Here is a 16,060-nt window from a genome sequence, read left to right as displayed (position 1 = left end):
TGGCTGGATTATTGTATCTCTGCTCCATGGAACGACCTGTGTTGAGCCCTTTGTATAGTTTGACTTTGCCGTCTCCCCTTTTTGGTTGATTTATGACTCCTGGTGGCCGGACAGGCTGCGTTTGATGAATATGGATAGATGTTGGCAAGCTCGCTGTAATTATGCCTTCGCTGTGCTACAGGACAAGGCGACCTTGAAGAGACGGAATTAGTTAAACATTAAAGATTTCGGGACGGATTTGCTGTATACGATTGGTTGTTATTATACATGTAGCTCCGGTCCCTGCACGTGACATCAGAGCGTAGTAATGGAGGATCATTGTACAATCCCACACCATGCCAATCCGACCATACAGCAGAATGTTGTATAATTGGGCTCCGGGAGAGGCGAGGTTAATAGAAGCGCCAGGAAAGTCATGTGGCCGATCTCCCGCCTATAGACTGTATAGGGAATGTACTATTGGTGGGGGGAGATGCAGTTACTCTGGTCAGGGCCGGCGCTACCCACTCAGCAGCTCCTGCAAAGCAGGGAGGCGCCATGCTGAAAAGGCGCTGTCTCCCTCCCTGCTTTGCTAAAGCTGCCTCAGCCCTCACTGTCACTGCCTCCTGCACGCCGCCCGCAGCACCAGTCTGACAGCTGTATAAAGAGCAGCTCCCTGCACCGCGCACACACTCCTCCTCCTGCGACCTGGCCCCTCTTTCTCACGGACACTTGCGTTGAGGCATGTAGCGCTGTCTGTGAATGCTTGGATGACATGTCATGTCCGGATCCGCCCCCTACCCATTGCTCCCTGCGCCTGTCAGCTGTCAATCAAATGACGAACAGGCAGCAGCGCCGCCTCCCCTTCCTTCGCTCTTCTCAGTGTGCTGTGCCAGTGCCATTGCCAGTCCTCAACACTCCGGCCCCTCTTTCTCCTCCCCTCTTCTTCCATCTCCTCCTCCTCTCCCCTCCTTTCCCCCTCAGTCACGAGTGCTGCACATACTTTTTGTACTGCTTCCGGATCGCATCGCACACACATTGCATTCATGCCGTGCAATGCGATCTAGCCCATAACGCATTAGATTCTCGCAGCTTATATGGGCACCTTTAGTGCCTGCAACATTTTGCGGACACAGCACTGAGATGGTGTATGCATACATGTACATGCACCCGAGATCCTCCATAGGATCGCATTTTGCATAACGCTCCCACAATCGGACTGCAGCTTGTTGCAATGGCAATGTGAAAGGGCGCAAAATGTATGGTTTGCAGGAGGGCGCCGGACACCCTAGCACCGGCCCTGACTCTGGTTACTGATGGATAACTTGCTCGTCCTTTTTCTCTGGATATTTTCCATGACATATCTCCTTGCTGATATACAGTACATCTGCGGGACTTCTGGGTTCTTGGTAAATCATTGCTGTGTCTTTGTATTAATCTCTCCCAAAGACACAGTAATGATGGGTGAGGTGGCTTGCTGGTACTTGTAGTTCCCCAGCTGCAGCCTTACTCCACTTCATAAATCTTTCTTGCAGCTGAACAATGGGCTTTTCTCCTCCTGTGTCTGTATCCGATAACACCCTCTTGGTGAACTATCCCCCTCCCCAGTTCTCAGACCAGACCTGTGGGGGGTTACATAGAGATCTGACTGTTGCCAGGCAGTGTGTCCTATAAATCTCACACAGAAAATCCACGTCAGCCCTGCCAGTACCAGAATAAGCGCCGAGGTTACGTTCCAGGAGGGCCCCAAGTGTGAAGCCGGGAAGCTGATGAAATAGTTGGAAGCCTGCATCTTCATATAGAATGTTTCCAAGTGCACGTCCCCATTAGTCATGGAACGTATAGGAAATGTCATAAGCAGGTGGTGGGGCTTGTACAGTGACTAATCTGATTAATGTGTGCGTGAAGTTCTGCCCAGTTATGTGTAGTGCCTCATTAAGGCACAAGTTATGTCAGATGTATGGGAACCTGGGTAAATCCTACACTAGGCTGGTATCTCTACCTGAGCGCTCTGGGGCTTGTTCTAAGACTTGTATTGAGCTGGTGATTGGACAGCGGGACTCAGGAGGATGTGCTGGCTATTTGGTGAGAGGTGTACGTTAAAATATATCCAGGTAGTGATACAAAGAGCTACAATTTCAAAACACTGTAGAACAGGTGATCTGCTGCTACTTTCGGGCATCTTGGCCACCCCGGATCACTAGACCTAATCCCACTTTTTGGTTGTGGTTTTGGTTTATTTTTTGAAGAATCCAGTGTATTGGGACAGGAGGGAAGTCATTGTGTACCCTGTAAGATCGCTATAGAATGCCGTTCTTCCAATGAAATCTTGTTGACCACAATGGAGGACCCACTCTCCTATCCTAGCAGCAATCTTCCAGTGATGTTTATCGCTGCCTGGTGACAATTTGTAACTAACTTTTTTCCTAAATGGTTGGCGTACCGGTTATCCTGATTTAGAAGCCTAAAGTATTGGTACTTATTTTACCAGCCCTGCATATTCTGGTCTGGAGGGTATAGAGGCTGATTCCCAGTATAAGCCGGTGCTAGGCCTGATGCCGGTTATGTGGACGTCCGTTGTACTTCTGTGCATTAGTAACTGGAGATGCTGCAGGTCCCGCAGTAGTCAGAGGCGTTTAGCTAGAATGCGGGTGCAGAGCAGCTGACCACACAACTCGGGGAAGTCGGTGGGTGAAAGTGTGTGGTGCTTACATTGAGGAACAGGCCTATTCCCAGCGCTGCCTCAGTCAGAAGCTGTTGGCGTGGGTGACTGTGTTGGTATGCAGTGTTTATCTTTGGGCTTTGCCGAGATCTGGGAGGAAGTGACTGGTTGCTACCGCGGCCCCACATTGATCAGTAGGTGTAAGGAGTACACAGAGGAAGTGGTTTCTGCAGAGTTTGTACAAAATGTACCAGTTTATTTCTATACCATAGCAACGTGGTGTCCAGGGAGTCTCGTTGCTTTTTATTATTTTCTTACGTTTCTTTTATATATAATATTAAGTGAATGTCATGCGGATGTTCTAGGAATTCCCCTCACCCGCCGTCTTGGTTATATGGGGTCCCTGTACTTGCACTGGGTTTGGATTGCTATCTGATCAACCGGTTTCTCAGTGGTATTGGGAAACCTAGCTGGAGTCTCATTTGGGTGCGGCTTCTGCCCAAGCAGTGGTTTTGTTATCGCTGCTTCCTTTTGCCCCTCCTGCAGCAGCAGCATCATCCAGACCCACATAGAGTCTGCCAGATGCGGCATTAGGTGAAAGTTAACTCTGAATCGTGCAGCAGATCAAAAGATCTGTATCCTAAGAGGCGCATAATTGCTGGTCAGAGAGCAACGCATTTGCATGAACACACCTACTGAACGTTCCATTTTGTGAGTGCCCCTGTCTGCCTCTCCAATTTTTTGTTTGTCCATATGCTCCCATACATTTCCAGGATTTTGTTCCCACCAGATAGATCGGACAGATAAATCTGTACGTGTGTACGCAGCTTTTAACCTGAGTACTCACCGCTTCGGGCAGCTTATCAGATTCCAGAACCAGCCACATAACCTCCATATACCTCTCCTGCCCAGTCACATCCTCACTGTACCGTCCTCACATACCCTCACTTATTGTCTCACTGTCCTGACCCCTGGCCAACATTGCTGGGTCACCGTATCATACAGCCCACCAATAGCCTCTGCAATCTGGTGGCCATTACATCATGGATAACACCTATACTTGTGTATCAATGCCTGTTTCTTTATAACCTGTAAGCCTATGAGCAGGGCCCTCCTACCTCTGACTGGTATAACACCATTTTGTTTTATCACTGTTTCCAGTTGCAAAGTGAAACGGAACATGCTGCGCTATATAATAAACTGGGCTGCACTACTCGGAGACGCCATGAATTCCGTCCTGCCAGAGGTGGGATCTGCGTTGTTACATCACCGGGGTGTGGAGCTTTGGGTGCGACCAACATCTTGTCAGACACAAATCCCTGTAAATCCCTCTCTCCGCTGGCTGCAGCCTCATTCCTCTGCTTCCTCTCATGGATTACGTTCTCATTGTCTCGCACCTGTACCGCCTGTAAGTGGAGCATCAGATTCCACAGAACGGCATCAATCGGGCGAGACTTTATATTTGATTATTATTTATGTAATGCGTTGCTGACACTCGCTGCAATTATACAGGATTCTCTCGTCACATTGCTCCCTGGTAATCTGTCACTTCCAGCATCTTGCCTGCAGTGTCGGTATTGTGAACCATTAAAGGCTTTGTAGTGAAGGATCTAGATGATGATTTTACCACATAATCACTTGAAGTGGTTTCTATGTCAGCGGGGGATTGTAAGGAAACCTTTACATGTTAAGTGTGACACAGATCTCCACGGCGCCGGCGTACACACAGTTACATCGTCTGCAAAGAATTCTGTAGATTTCCATGCCGCCTGCACCTGATGGAGTCGGCCATTTTATGGGCTGAACAGACTTCCTGCCCATCGGCTCACTACAAACCGCAGCCCTCAGGCAATGATTGGCTGGGTTTCCCACCAATGTTGGTTCAAAATGGCCACCATGCCAGAGTAGATGTTGGGACACTTAAAGGCAGATTTTGATACTGTAATGCCATTCGGTGGACAGAATGCATTGTGTGTGTGTGTGTGTGTGTATCTCCCTATAGGCATACTACCCGGTTATTGCCTCCCCTAAAGTGATTACACTGAGTTGCTGTGATTACTCAGTGACAGCGGTGGGAATGTGGCCCGGATGGTGCTTGGTGACTGCGGTGCTGGGAATGTGGCCCGGATGGTGCTTGGCGACTGCGGTGCTGGGAATGTGGCCCGGATGGTGCTTGGCGACTGCGGTGCTGGGAATGTGGCCCGGATGGTGCTTGGCGACTGCGGTGCTGGGAATGTGGCCCGGATGGTGCTTGGTGACTGCGGTGCTGGTAATGTGGACCGGATGGTGCTTGGTGACTGCGGTGCTGGGAATGTGGCCCGGATGGTGCTTGGGGACTGCGGTGCTGGGAATGTGGACCGGATGGTGCTTGGTGACTGCGGTGCTGGGATTGTGGCCCGGATGGTGCTTGGTGACTGCGGTGCTGGGAATGTGGCCCGGATGGTGCTTGGTGACTGCGGTGCTGGGAATGTGGCCCGGATGGTGCTTGGTGACTGCGGTGCTGGGATTGTGGCCCGGATGGTGCTTGGGGACTGCGGTGGTGGGAATGTGGCCCGGATGGTGCTTGGTGACTGTGGTGCTGGGAATGTGGCCCGGATGGTGCTTGGTGACTGCGGTGCTGGGATTGTGGCCCGGATGGTGCTTGGTGACTGCGGTGCTGGGATTGTGGCCCGGATGGTGCTTGGTGACTGCGGAGCTGGGATTGTGGCCCGGATGGTGCTTGGTGACTGCGGTGCTGGGAATGTGGCCCGGATGGTGCTTGGGGACTGCGGTGCTGGGATTGTGGCCCGGATGGTGCTTGGTGACTGCGGTGCTGGGAATGTGGCCCGGATGGTGCTTGGTGACTGCGGTGCTGGGAATGTGGCCCGGATGGTGCTTGGCGACTGCGGTGCTGGGAATGTGGCCCGGATGGTGCTTGGCGACTGCGGTGCTGGGAATGTGGCCCGGATGGTGCTTGGCGACTGCGGTGCTGGGAATGTGGCCCGGATGGTGCTTGGTGACTGCGGTGCTGGTAATGTGGCCCGGATGGTGCTTGGTGACTGCGGTGCTGGGATTGTGGCCCGGATGGTGCTTGGTGACTGCGGTGGTGGGGATGTGGCCCGGATGGTGCTTGGGGACTGCGGCGCTGGGATTGTGGCCCGGATGGTGCTTGGGGACTGCGGTGCTGGGATTGTGGCCCGGATGGTGCTTGGTGACTGCGGTGCTGGGATTGTGGCCCGGATGGTGCTTGGTGACTGCGGTGCTGGGAATGTGGCCCGGATGGTGCTTGGTGACTGTGGCGCTGGGAATGTGGCCCGGATGGTGCTTGGTGACTGCGGTGCTGGGAATGTGGCCCGGATGGTGCTTGGTGACTGCGGTGCTGGGAATGTGGCCCGGATGGTGCTTGGTGACTGCGGTGCTGGGAATGTGGCCCGGATGGTGCTTGGTGACTGCGGTGCTGGGAATGTGGCCCGGATGGTGCTTGGTGACTGCGGTGCTGGGAATGTGGCCCGGATGGTGCTTGGTGACTGCGGTGCTGGGAATGTGGCCCGGATGGTGCTTGGTGACTGCGGTGCTGGGAATGTGGCCCGGATGGTGCTTGGTGACTGCGGTGCTGGGAATGTGGCCCGGATGGTGCTTGGTGACTGCGGTGCTGGGAATGTGGCCCGGATGGTGCTTGGTGACTGCGGTGCTGGGAATGTGGCCCGGATGGTGCTTGGTGACTGCGGTGCTGGGAATGTGGCCCGGATGGTGCTTGGTGACTGCGGTGCTGGGAATGTGGCCCGGATGGTGCTTGGTGACTGCGGTGCTGGGAATGTGGCCCGGATGGTGCTTGGTGACTGCGGTGCTGGGAATGTGGCCCGGATGGTGCTTGGGGACTGCGGTGCTGGGATTGTGGCCCGGATGGTGCTTGGTGACTGCGGTGCTGGGAATGTGGCCCGGATGGTGCTTGGTGACTGCGGTGCTGGGATTGTGGCCCGGATGGTGCTTGGTGACTGCGGTGGTGGGAATGTGGCCCGGATGGTGCTTGGTGACTGCGGTGGTGGGAATGTGGCCCGGATGGTGCTTGGGGACTGCGGTGCTGGGAATGTGGCCCGGATGGTGCTTGGGGACTGCGGTGCTGGGAATGTGGCCCGGATGGTGCTTGGTGACTGCGGTGCTGGGATTGTGGCCCGGATGGTGCTTGGTGACTGCGGTGCTGGGAATGTGGCCCGGATGGTGCTTGGTGACTGCGGTGCTGGGAATGTGGCCCGGATGGTGCTTGGTGACTGCGGTGCTGGGAATGTGGCCCGGATGGTGCTTGGTGACTGCGGTGCTGGGAATGTGGCCCGGATGGTGCTTGGTGACTGCGGTGCTGGGAATGTGGCCCGGATGGTGCTTGGTGACTGCGGTGCTGGGAATGTGGCCCGGATGGTGCTTGGTGACTGCGGTGCTGGGAATGTGGCCCGGATGGTGCTTGGTGACTGCGGTGCTGGGAATGTGGACCGGATGGTGCTTGGTGACTGCGGTGCTGGGAATGTGGCCAGGATGGTGCTTGGGGACTGCGGTGCTGGGATTGTGGCCCGGATGGTGCTTGGGGACTGCGGTGCTGGGAATGTGGCCCGGATGGTGCTTGGGGACTGCGGTGCTGGGAATGTGGCCCGGATGGTGCTTGGGGACTGCGGTGCTGGGAATGTGGCCCGGATGGTGCTTGGGGACTGCAGTGCTGGGAAGGTGGCCCGGATGGTGCTTGGTGACTGCGGTGCTGGGAATGTGGACCGGATGGTGCTTGGTGACTGCGGTGCTGGGAATGTGGCCAGGATGGTGCTTGGTGACTGCGGTGCTGGGAATGTGGCCCAGATGGTACATGGGCTGTCAGGGAAATAGCAGCTGCCTGGTAAATATCCCAGGGCAGAATAAGGAGTGATTTCAGTCACATGGCCCATATACAGGCCGTCTCCTCTGCATAACTCCCTCATGGCGTCACCAGACTTGTGGGGGCAAAGGAACTTCCTCTAGCTGCAATGCTCCAGTAGCAGACCTGCTCGCTGTTCCATAGCGTAAGCTCCTGGGCTCAGGAAACACCCTGCCATTGTTTTCGTCTGAGTGTTTGTACATGAGCATTGTGTTCCCACGCTGCTGTGTATGGTGGTGTCTATCAGTCAATAATCCATAATGGCGCCTGTGGCACAGTGCAGAAGCGCGACTGTTAAATTCTCTTTTAATTTTATACCCAACTCAGAATCCGTTCTATAGCTTAAGGGAGGCAAATGTTATATGTTTGCATGCAGGGTAAATACGGTCTGCTTCTGCATGCAGCCCACACATGCTGCAAAGCTTCAAGCTGGGTATGCGCTATCCGATTTTAATAAATGTTATGCGCGATAACGATATTCACTATATTATCGCTCATATCCATTAGTGTGTACCCACTATATAGTTAATGTTAAGATAACCGTTCTTGTCTGAACACGCATTAACTAACCCAGATGCAACTTGCGAACAGTTTCTAAGTGTACAAGGAACTACAAAAGCCAGCATGCCCTGCCACTTGCACATCAGCGGGAGAGCCCCAGGTTGCACAGCCTGCTTGGCTCTGGTAAGTTCTTTGCTTGCAGAGAGGCAATGAAAGGGTTAATGTTTGCATGATCTGTGCGCTGCGTGCATTAGTGTAGCACAGGTTGCGTGTTCTCCCAGGCTGCCGGCGCCGGGCCAGGTGCTGCTGCCGCCGAGCGGTGATTTATAACGGTTTTATCAGTTTAATGCTTCCTCTGGATCCCGTCCAGGAAATGCAGCTTGAATTAAGATTCGGCATCTGGCTGCTCAGCACTCCGGCGGCCTGTAATTATGTGCTGGAGCGCTGTGCGCTTAGCAGGGCCTGTCTGATGGCTGTCACTGCTGACACAGACCCCGGGTAGTCTCTTTAGTGATGACACAACATGTGTAACCCCTTCATGCACACACTATTGTGTAACTACTATTGTTCTAGGCCGTTACAAGTAACGTTTACCCTGCTTATGAGCAAGTTCTCTTGTCTGCAGTTTAGTATCATCCTGGCAAATATGGTTTCTACGGTGCCAGGACCCGTGTCCAGAATATTTAGCATTATTACACTTTTATATGGTCCTCTACTACTATTATTATTAATAGTGACCGATGTAGTGCCAGCATATATGTCGCTGTACAGATGGGAACAGAACAGTAATAAAATAAGATTAGGTGATAACAGACAGCATAGGAGGGCCCTGCTCGAAGGCTTACAATCTATAGTTCTTTGTCCGCTGTGAGAATGCTCAAAACCGGACGTAGTGTCGACATTACAATGTCCAGTTCTGATGCTGACATTACTACATGCTCATTGCCCACTCATCCTGCAGAGTGCTGGGCTCCCTGCTCATGAAGATTTGTTTGGATCACAAAATGGCCGCTGCGTAGGGGACCAGTCCAGATCTATTGCATTAATATCTATATGCCGTGAAGCATGAAGCCAGGTCTTGTCCAAATGTCACGCATTCCAGTACTTTGTGTAATATGTGAGCAAGGTGCATCTTGCTGGGGGATAGTCTGAGCTCTCAGGAATGTCAGACATCTCATACCTGAGGTATTTATCATCGTTTATCGCCGTGATTAAAGTAGCTTGTTCCTTCCCTGGAGTAGGCAGCAATCTGACTTGTTGTATTTGTCACACCCCTCAGGGTTTGGCAAACGGTATGATCTGAGGTGTGTTAGCGGCAGAATGAGACGTTCCTCTCGTACCTGTAAGCTCTATTCACCCGTATATATAGCAGAGACCGCTGATGGCAAATGTAACATAAACATTCTAGGAATTAATAGGTTACATTCTCATCAGCCTCGGCACAAAATGGCCTCCGTGATGTCATGGCGATATCTGTTCTGTCTACAAAATGGCTGCTTTAACTGCTGGAAAGTAGGGCCGTACCATGGGTGTCAATCTTGGTGAGGCTGCATGGTTACAGACCAAGCTTGGTGGGTGTGTCAGGAGAAGCAATAGCACTGCGTATGGTTGATGGGGCCGTTTTAATACCATTTTAAGACTCTGAAAATGACAATAGTAAAAGTTGCTTTTTTTTTTTTTATAAAAAACTTTATTGCCCCCTTACGCTTGTACCACTAGCTGGTCAGATCAGAGTGTGCTGTGTTGGGTTTGGTTAAACCTCTGGATGAATCGGTGATCACTCAGTCCTGGTCTCCTCTGCTCCGCTGTGACTATTCCGTAGCCTCTCCTCGCCAATCCCCGATCTGCTAAAACCATTTGCTGCCAAGGGCCCGGAATGCAGCTAATATAGACATGTTTGAAATGCCGCAGTATGAAGACAGAAATGACTTCTCTGAGGATTTTGGACGGTCTCCAAGAGCTGAGGCAGACGATCTCTTCAGCTTTTTGCGTGCTGGAGTGAGACTTGGCTATATTTAGGCTGTTCTGTGACACAGAATCGGGGCCTAAAATCTGTGCGCAGTGCAATATTTACATGCACGCCATCGCCGACCCGTGCTTATATCTTGTGTAAGGCCCTAGGTAATGGTCTGCTATTCCCATATATGCACCAGATCACGTGCTGACGTCTTGTGTAAGGACCTAGGTAATGGTCTGCTATTCCCATATATGCACTAGATCACGTGCTGACACCTTGTGTAAGGACCTAGGTAATGGTCTGCTATTCCCATATATGCACTAGATCACGTGCTGACGTCTTGTGTAAGGACCTAGGTAATGGTCTGCTATTCCCATATATGCACTAGATCACGTGCTGACACCTTGTGTAAGGACCTAGGTAATGGTCTGCTATTCCCATATATGCACTAGATCACGTGCTGACGCCTTGTGTAAGGACCTAGGTAATGGTCTGCTATTCCCATATATGCACCAGATCACGTGCTGACGTCTTGTGTAAGGACCTAGGTAATGGCCTGCTATCCCCATATATGCACTAGATCACGTGCTGACGCCTTGTGTAAGGACCTAGGTAATGGTCTGCTATTCCCATATATGCACTAGATCACGTGCTGACGCCTTGTGTAAGGACCTAGGTAATGGCCTGCTATCCCCATATATGCACTAGATCACGTGCTGACGCCTTGTGTAAGGACCTAGGTAATGGTCTGCTATTCCCATATATGCACTAGATCACGTGCTGACGCCTTGTGTAAGGACCTAGGTAATGGCCTGCTATTCCCATATATGCACTAGATCACGTGCTGACGCCTTGTGTAAGGACCTAGGTAATGGTCTGCTATTCCCATATATGCACCAGATCACGTGCTGACGTCTTGTGTAAGGACCTAGGTAATGGCCTGCTATTCCCATATATGCACCAGATCACGTGCTGACGTCTTGTGTAAGGACCTAGGTAATGGTCTGCTATTCCCATATATGCACTAGATCACGTGATGACGCCTTGTGTAAGGACCTAGGTAATGGCCTGCTATTCCCATATATGCACTAGATCACGTGCTGACGTCTTGTGTAAGGACCTAGGTAATGGTCTGCTATCCCCATATATGCACTAGATCACGTGCTGACGCCTTGTGTAAGGACCTAGGTAATGGTCTGCTATTCCCATATATTAACCAGATCACGTGCTGACGTCTTGTGTAAGGACCTAGGTAATGGTCTGCTATCCCCATATATGCACCAGATCACGTGCTGACGCCTTGTGTAAGGACCTAGATAATGGTCTGCTATCCCCATATATGCACTAGATCACGTGCTGACGTCTTGTGTAAGGACCTAGGTAATGGTCTGCTATCCCCATATATGCACCAGATCACATGCTGACGCCTTGTGTAAGGACCTAGGTAATGGTCTGCTATCCCCATATATGCACTAGATCACGTGCTGACGTCTTGTGTAAGGACCTAGGTAATGGTCTGCTATTCCCATATATGCACTAGATCACGTGCTGACGTCTTGTGTAAGGACCTAGGTAATGGCCTGCTATTCCCATATATGCACTAGATCACGTGCTGACGTCTTGTGTAAGGACCTAGGTAATGGTCTGCTATCCCCATATATGCACTAGATCACGTGCTGACGTCTTGTGTAAGGACCTAGGTAATGGCCTGCTATTCCCATATATGCACTAGATCACGTGCTGACGCCTTGTGTAAGGACCTAGGTAATGGTCTGCTATCCCCATATATGCACCAGATCACGTGCTGACGCCTTGTGTAAGGACCTAGGTAATGGTCTGCTATTCCCATATATGCACTAGATCACGTGCTGACGTCTTGTGTAAGGACCTAGGTAATGGTCTGCTATCCCCATATATGCACTAGATCACGTGCTGATGTCTTGTGTTACCCGCTTCCTGGCTGTGTATCCGACCTGCAGGATCGATTGAGTGGCTGTGATCTGACATAGACACGTCCCAGCTTCAGACTAAAATACATATTGATACGGAGCTATAGATTGGGGCGGTCTCCAGATGTGGCCTTTGGCTCCTTCTGAAATGAGGGTTTTGCAGCACAGCGGGAGCCCCGGCTGTTACTATCTATAGACCTGAGCGGAGATTATCACCTAAATCCCTGTAACACAACGCACAGGAGATGTGTTCTGTACCCTGGAGTTATATCGACTCTGCATGTTTTATATATTAGAATTTTATACACCGATAAGGTGACCGGTATCCGATAGCCGATATGGGGTCTGATTGATATAACTACAAATCATGGTGCTGGCATTGGGCGGCAGGGGAAGACAGCACTGCATGTTGGCTCCATCCCTGTAATCTCATGGCTCTTGTGCCAGGTCTAGTGAAGCCGTCTCCTCTTTAGGGCAGCCATGTGTTTGGCCGCTCGTGACGTCACGCCACTGCAGCCCGTCCTACAACTGCTCCAGACATGCCAGTGATTAAGGCGGCCACACACACGGAGATTTATCTGCAGATCTGGCTGGTTGGAACAAAAACCTGGTTATGGATGAGAGCAAATGACAGTTGACCATTTGCTTGGAAAACTGACAAACTGTCACTCAGATATTACCAGGTGTTTGTTCCAACCAGCCAGATCTGAAGATAAATCTTACTAGTGTATGGGCACCTTTGGGAATGGTTAGGTAGGTCGAGCATGGCGAGCGAAGCGGTACACGTGGTTTACCCTGTGAGTGCCAAAGTTGCTGTGAGAGATCTTAAAAATATTCGTTAAAAACACCAGCGCCCCTCACAGCGACTGTTCGTTTTTTTTTTTTTGGGTGCAATATTTAAATAAACTTCAGTTCATTGACTCGGCTGTATCTGTATTTATACTAAGAACAGTCGCTGTGGGTGGCGCTGGCATTTGTAGCGCATATTCTGAGGATCTGTCACAGCACCGTCGGCACTCAGACGTTAAATCTACGAATTTAAATAAAGTGAAAATTTCATGTCGACATTTTTTTTTCTTTTTTTCTATAGAAATGTTTTGCGGATGATTTAATGTACGTTCTAACTAAAGTCTGGGGGTGGTTACTCCCACTCTCCCGGGCTTAATCCGGGCGGGGGGGGGGGGGGATCAGTAATGGGTAATTCCGTACATAAACATTTTGCGCGCTGTGTCCGGTTTTAGAGCTTGTTCAGCACAAAGGAAAACACCAAACCCTATAAAGTAACCGGCTGGTTGTGTGGCACGCGTGCTGTGGAGTACGGGCGATGGGTAGGGGCGCAGGGGTATGGATGAGCCCGTAACTTTCACACCTTGTCTCCTGCAATGTGACCTGTAAATCTGTAACTTGTGGACCCCCAATTTTCCATCGTTTCTGTTATTATTCCTGGTTAGAACTTACTGACCAGGCCTGTCTCTCTTACAGGTGGGAGGAAGAGCTTGCCAAGAGGACAAATCTTGAATCCATGGTGGAGACTCTCCAGGAGGTAAGATGGGGCAATCTCTGCTGAGAAGAGGGGGCTGTAGACCCCCAACCAGGTACGTTACCTGTTCCCTAACCCCTGTCCTCTTCACCAGGAGGCCCAAGAGGCGTACAGTGTCCACGATGAACTCAATGAGAAGATCGAGAGGTTGAAATCGGAGTTGGTGGTCTTCAAGGGTCTGATGAGTGACGTAAGTACTCCGTGTAGCTGTCCCGCTTGTCCCGGCACAATCACTGCGGAATGTACAGCCCACACCGCTTCTACATGTCAGATGCTGAGCACTGTGTATTGCTGTATCGGAAGCCTTCTCCATCAGGCGATGTGACCATGAATGAGCCCTTCCCCAGCCGTTAGGCTTGTGACTTGGACTGAAGTGTGTACTGACCTAAGTAACCGTGTGTGTGTGTGTGTGTGTGCGTGTGACTAACAGGACTGTACATGCATGGTGCGTTCTGAGCATGTCCAGCTAGAATGCAGGCGTCCGTGCTAAAGGGAAGATGCGGGATATATTGGTATAGATTGTGTGACATCACTGGCTTTCCTTGGGGCCCAAGGAGCCATCCGTTCTGTTACTGGGCACCCAGCGTTATTCAGGGGCCCCTCACACCTGGATTTGTAACTCTGTCACTGCAGGGTAATCCTCCTGAATGCAGGTTATATAGACTTTATTAAATAAATCTGAGTTCTCCTCCTCTCCATTCCTCAAGTACTGCCAGCAGGACATGTTTTCTGGGTCTCTTTAATCATGGTCTAGTGAGTTCAACTATATTGCTGGGTACATAAATATGCCAGATGCTTCCACAGAATGAAATCCTGAAAACATGACCTGTTGGTGGGTTCTTGAGGGTTTAGATTGAGAAAAGCTGAAATAAAGAAATGTGCAGGGGGGGGTTATGCAATCAAAAGGCATTGAATTTTTCATGAGATTTTTTTACCGACTTACTCATACTTTAACCATCTCAGTGGGCATAGTGGGAGAATGTAGTTGTGTGCCAACCGTGCCCCGTGACCTTTCTCAAGTCAACCTATGGTTTTCTGGTCAATGTCTTCTGATGAAACCACCCTAGTGTAGAGCATTAGATTGTAAGCTCCACTGGGCAGGGTCTGGTGTAAATGAATAAACATTGTATAATAAAGGTTTAGACATGGGCCTGTATACTGCTGACTAGCGCTGAAATAGTTAATTGGTTCCCGTTTGGAAGTGCGCAGCGAGATGCAGACTTGAAGCCATATTAGGTTTGTAAAGTCAGGGAAACAATAGGCTGAATGATGTCTGTGTAATCTGACTCTGTAGCAGCAGGAAAAGCCTCATCCCTCTCCCAGCGTGTCTGCGCCAGCGTGTCGTCCCTCTCCCAGCATGTCGTCCCTCTCCCAGCGTTGCTGCGTCAGCATGTCGTCCCTCTCCCAGCACGTCTGCGCCAGCGTGTCGTCCCTCTCCCAGCGTTGCTACGTCAGTGTGTTGTCCCTCTCCCAGCGTGTCGTCCCTCTCCCAGCGCTGCTGCGTCAGTGTGTCGTCCCTCTCCCAGCGCGTCGTCCCTCTCCCAGCGCTGCTGCGTCAGTGTGTCGTCCCTCTCCCAGCGCGTCGTCCCTCTCCCAGCGCTGCTGCGTCAGTGTGTCGTCCCTCTCCCAGCGCGTCGTCCCTCTCCCAGCGTGTCTGCGCCAGCGTGTCGTCCCTCTCCCAGCGTGTCGTCCCTCTCCCAGCGTTGCTGCGTCAGCGCCAACGTGTCGTCCCTCTCCCAGCGTGTCGTCCCTTTCCCAGCGTTGCTGCGTCAGCGTGTCGTCCCTCTCCCAGCGTGTCGTCCCTCTCCCAGCGTGTCTGCGCCAGCGTGTCGTCCCTCTCCCAGCGTGTCGTCCCTCTCCCAGCGTTGCTGCGTCAGCGTGTCGTCCCTCTCCCAGCGTTGCTGCGTCAGCGCCAACGTGTCGTCCCTCTCCCAGCGTGTCGTCCCTTTCCCAGCGTTGCTGCGTCAGCGTGTCGTCCCTCTCCCAGCGTTGCTGCGTCAGCGTATCGTCCCTCTCCCAGCGCCTCTGCGCCAGCATGTTGTCCCTCTCCCTGCGTTGCTACGTCAGCATGTCGTCCCTCACCCAGCGTGTCTGCATCCTGCACCTAATCTGCCGCAGACTTATAGTGTACCATCCTGGGAAATGTCCCGGGATCTACATCCGGTTGTAAGTGGATGGAATTGTGTCCGTCACTTGGGCGTCTGGACCGCTCGCTGGGTCTAACAATACTGATAACTCTTCTGGCCTGGTGCAGAAAGAGTTAATGTTGGCTTCTTCAAAACAAGGTTCCATTGTGTCCGCATCTCATTCCAGACTGTTCTCCCGGCCAACTCCTTTTTGGTTGTGTTGTTTTTTTTCCCTTTCGTTCCATTTTTATCTTGCAGCGCGTTTGAGCCCTTCAAGGCCGGTTCCCAGACACCCGTCCTTGCCAACCCTAATCCCTGCATGCGTATATTACACGCCGGCTACATGTGTACGATAACAATGCAGCGTTACTAAGGACAGGTGTAGCCGGGGCGGAGAATCCGACTCTATAAATAACAACATTCTCTATATGATTGTTCCCAGTAAGAGCCGTGTTTGAGGAGAGAGGGGAGGT

The 16,060-nt window shown here is 51.6% G+C and overlaps 1 protein-coding gene across 4 annotated transcripts in view; it reads left to right on the top strand.

The window, feature by feature from the left end:
• The window catches only part of IFFO2 (intermediate filament family orphan 2), a 51,662-nt gene that overhangs the window by 25,698 nt on the left and 9,904 nt on the right, over window positions 1-16,060 (top strand). For all 4 annotated transcript variants that reach the window (XM_083161903.1, XM_083161902.1, XM_083161901.1 and 1 more), the window contains exons 2-3: window positions 13,404-13,464; window positions 13,556-13,651. In XM_083161903.1, coding sequence (XP_083018029.1) covers window positions 13,404-13,464; window positions 13,556-13,651 — 157 coding nt within the window. The remainder of the gene's footprint in view (window positions 1-13,403; window positions 13,465-13,555; window positions 13,652-16,060) is intronic.

This window comes from Crinia signifera, chromosome 19 (genome assembly GCF_055691185.1).
Source record: "Crinia signifera chromosome 19, ASM5569118v1, whole genome shotgun sequence".
Taxonomy (NCBI): domain Eukaryota; kingdom Metazoa; phylum Chordata; class Amphibia; order Anura; family Myobatrachidae; genus Crinia; species Crinia signifera.
Note: the sequence above shows the minus strand (reverse complement) of the source record. Positions and strands in the feature narration are given on the sequence as shown.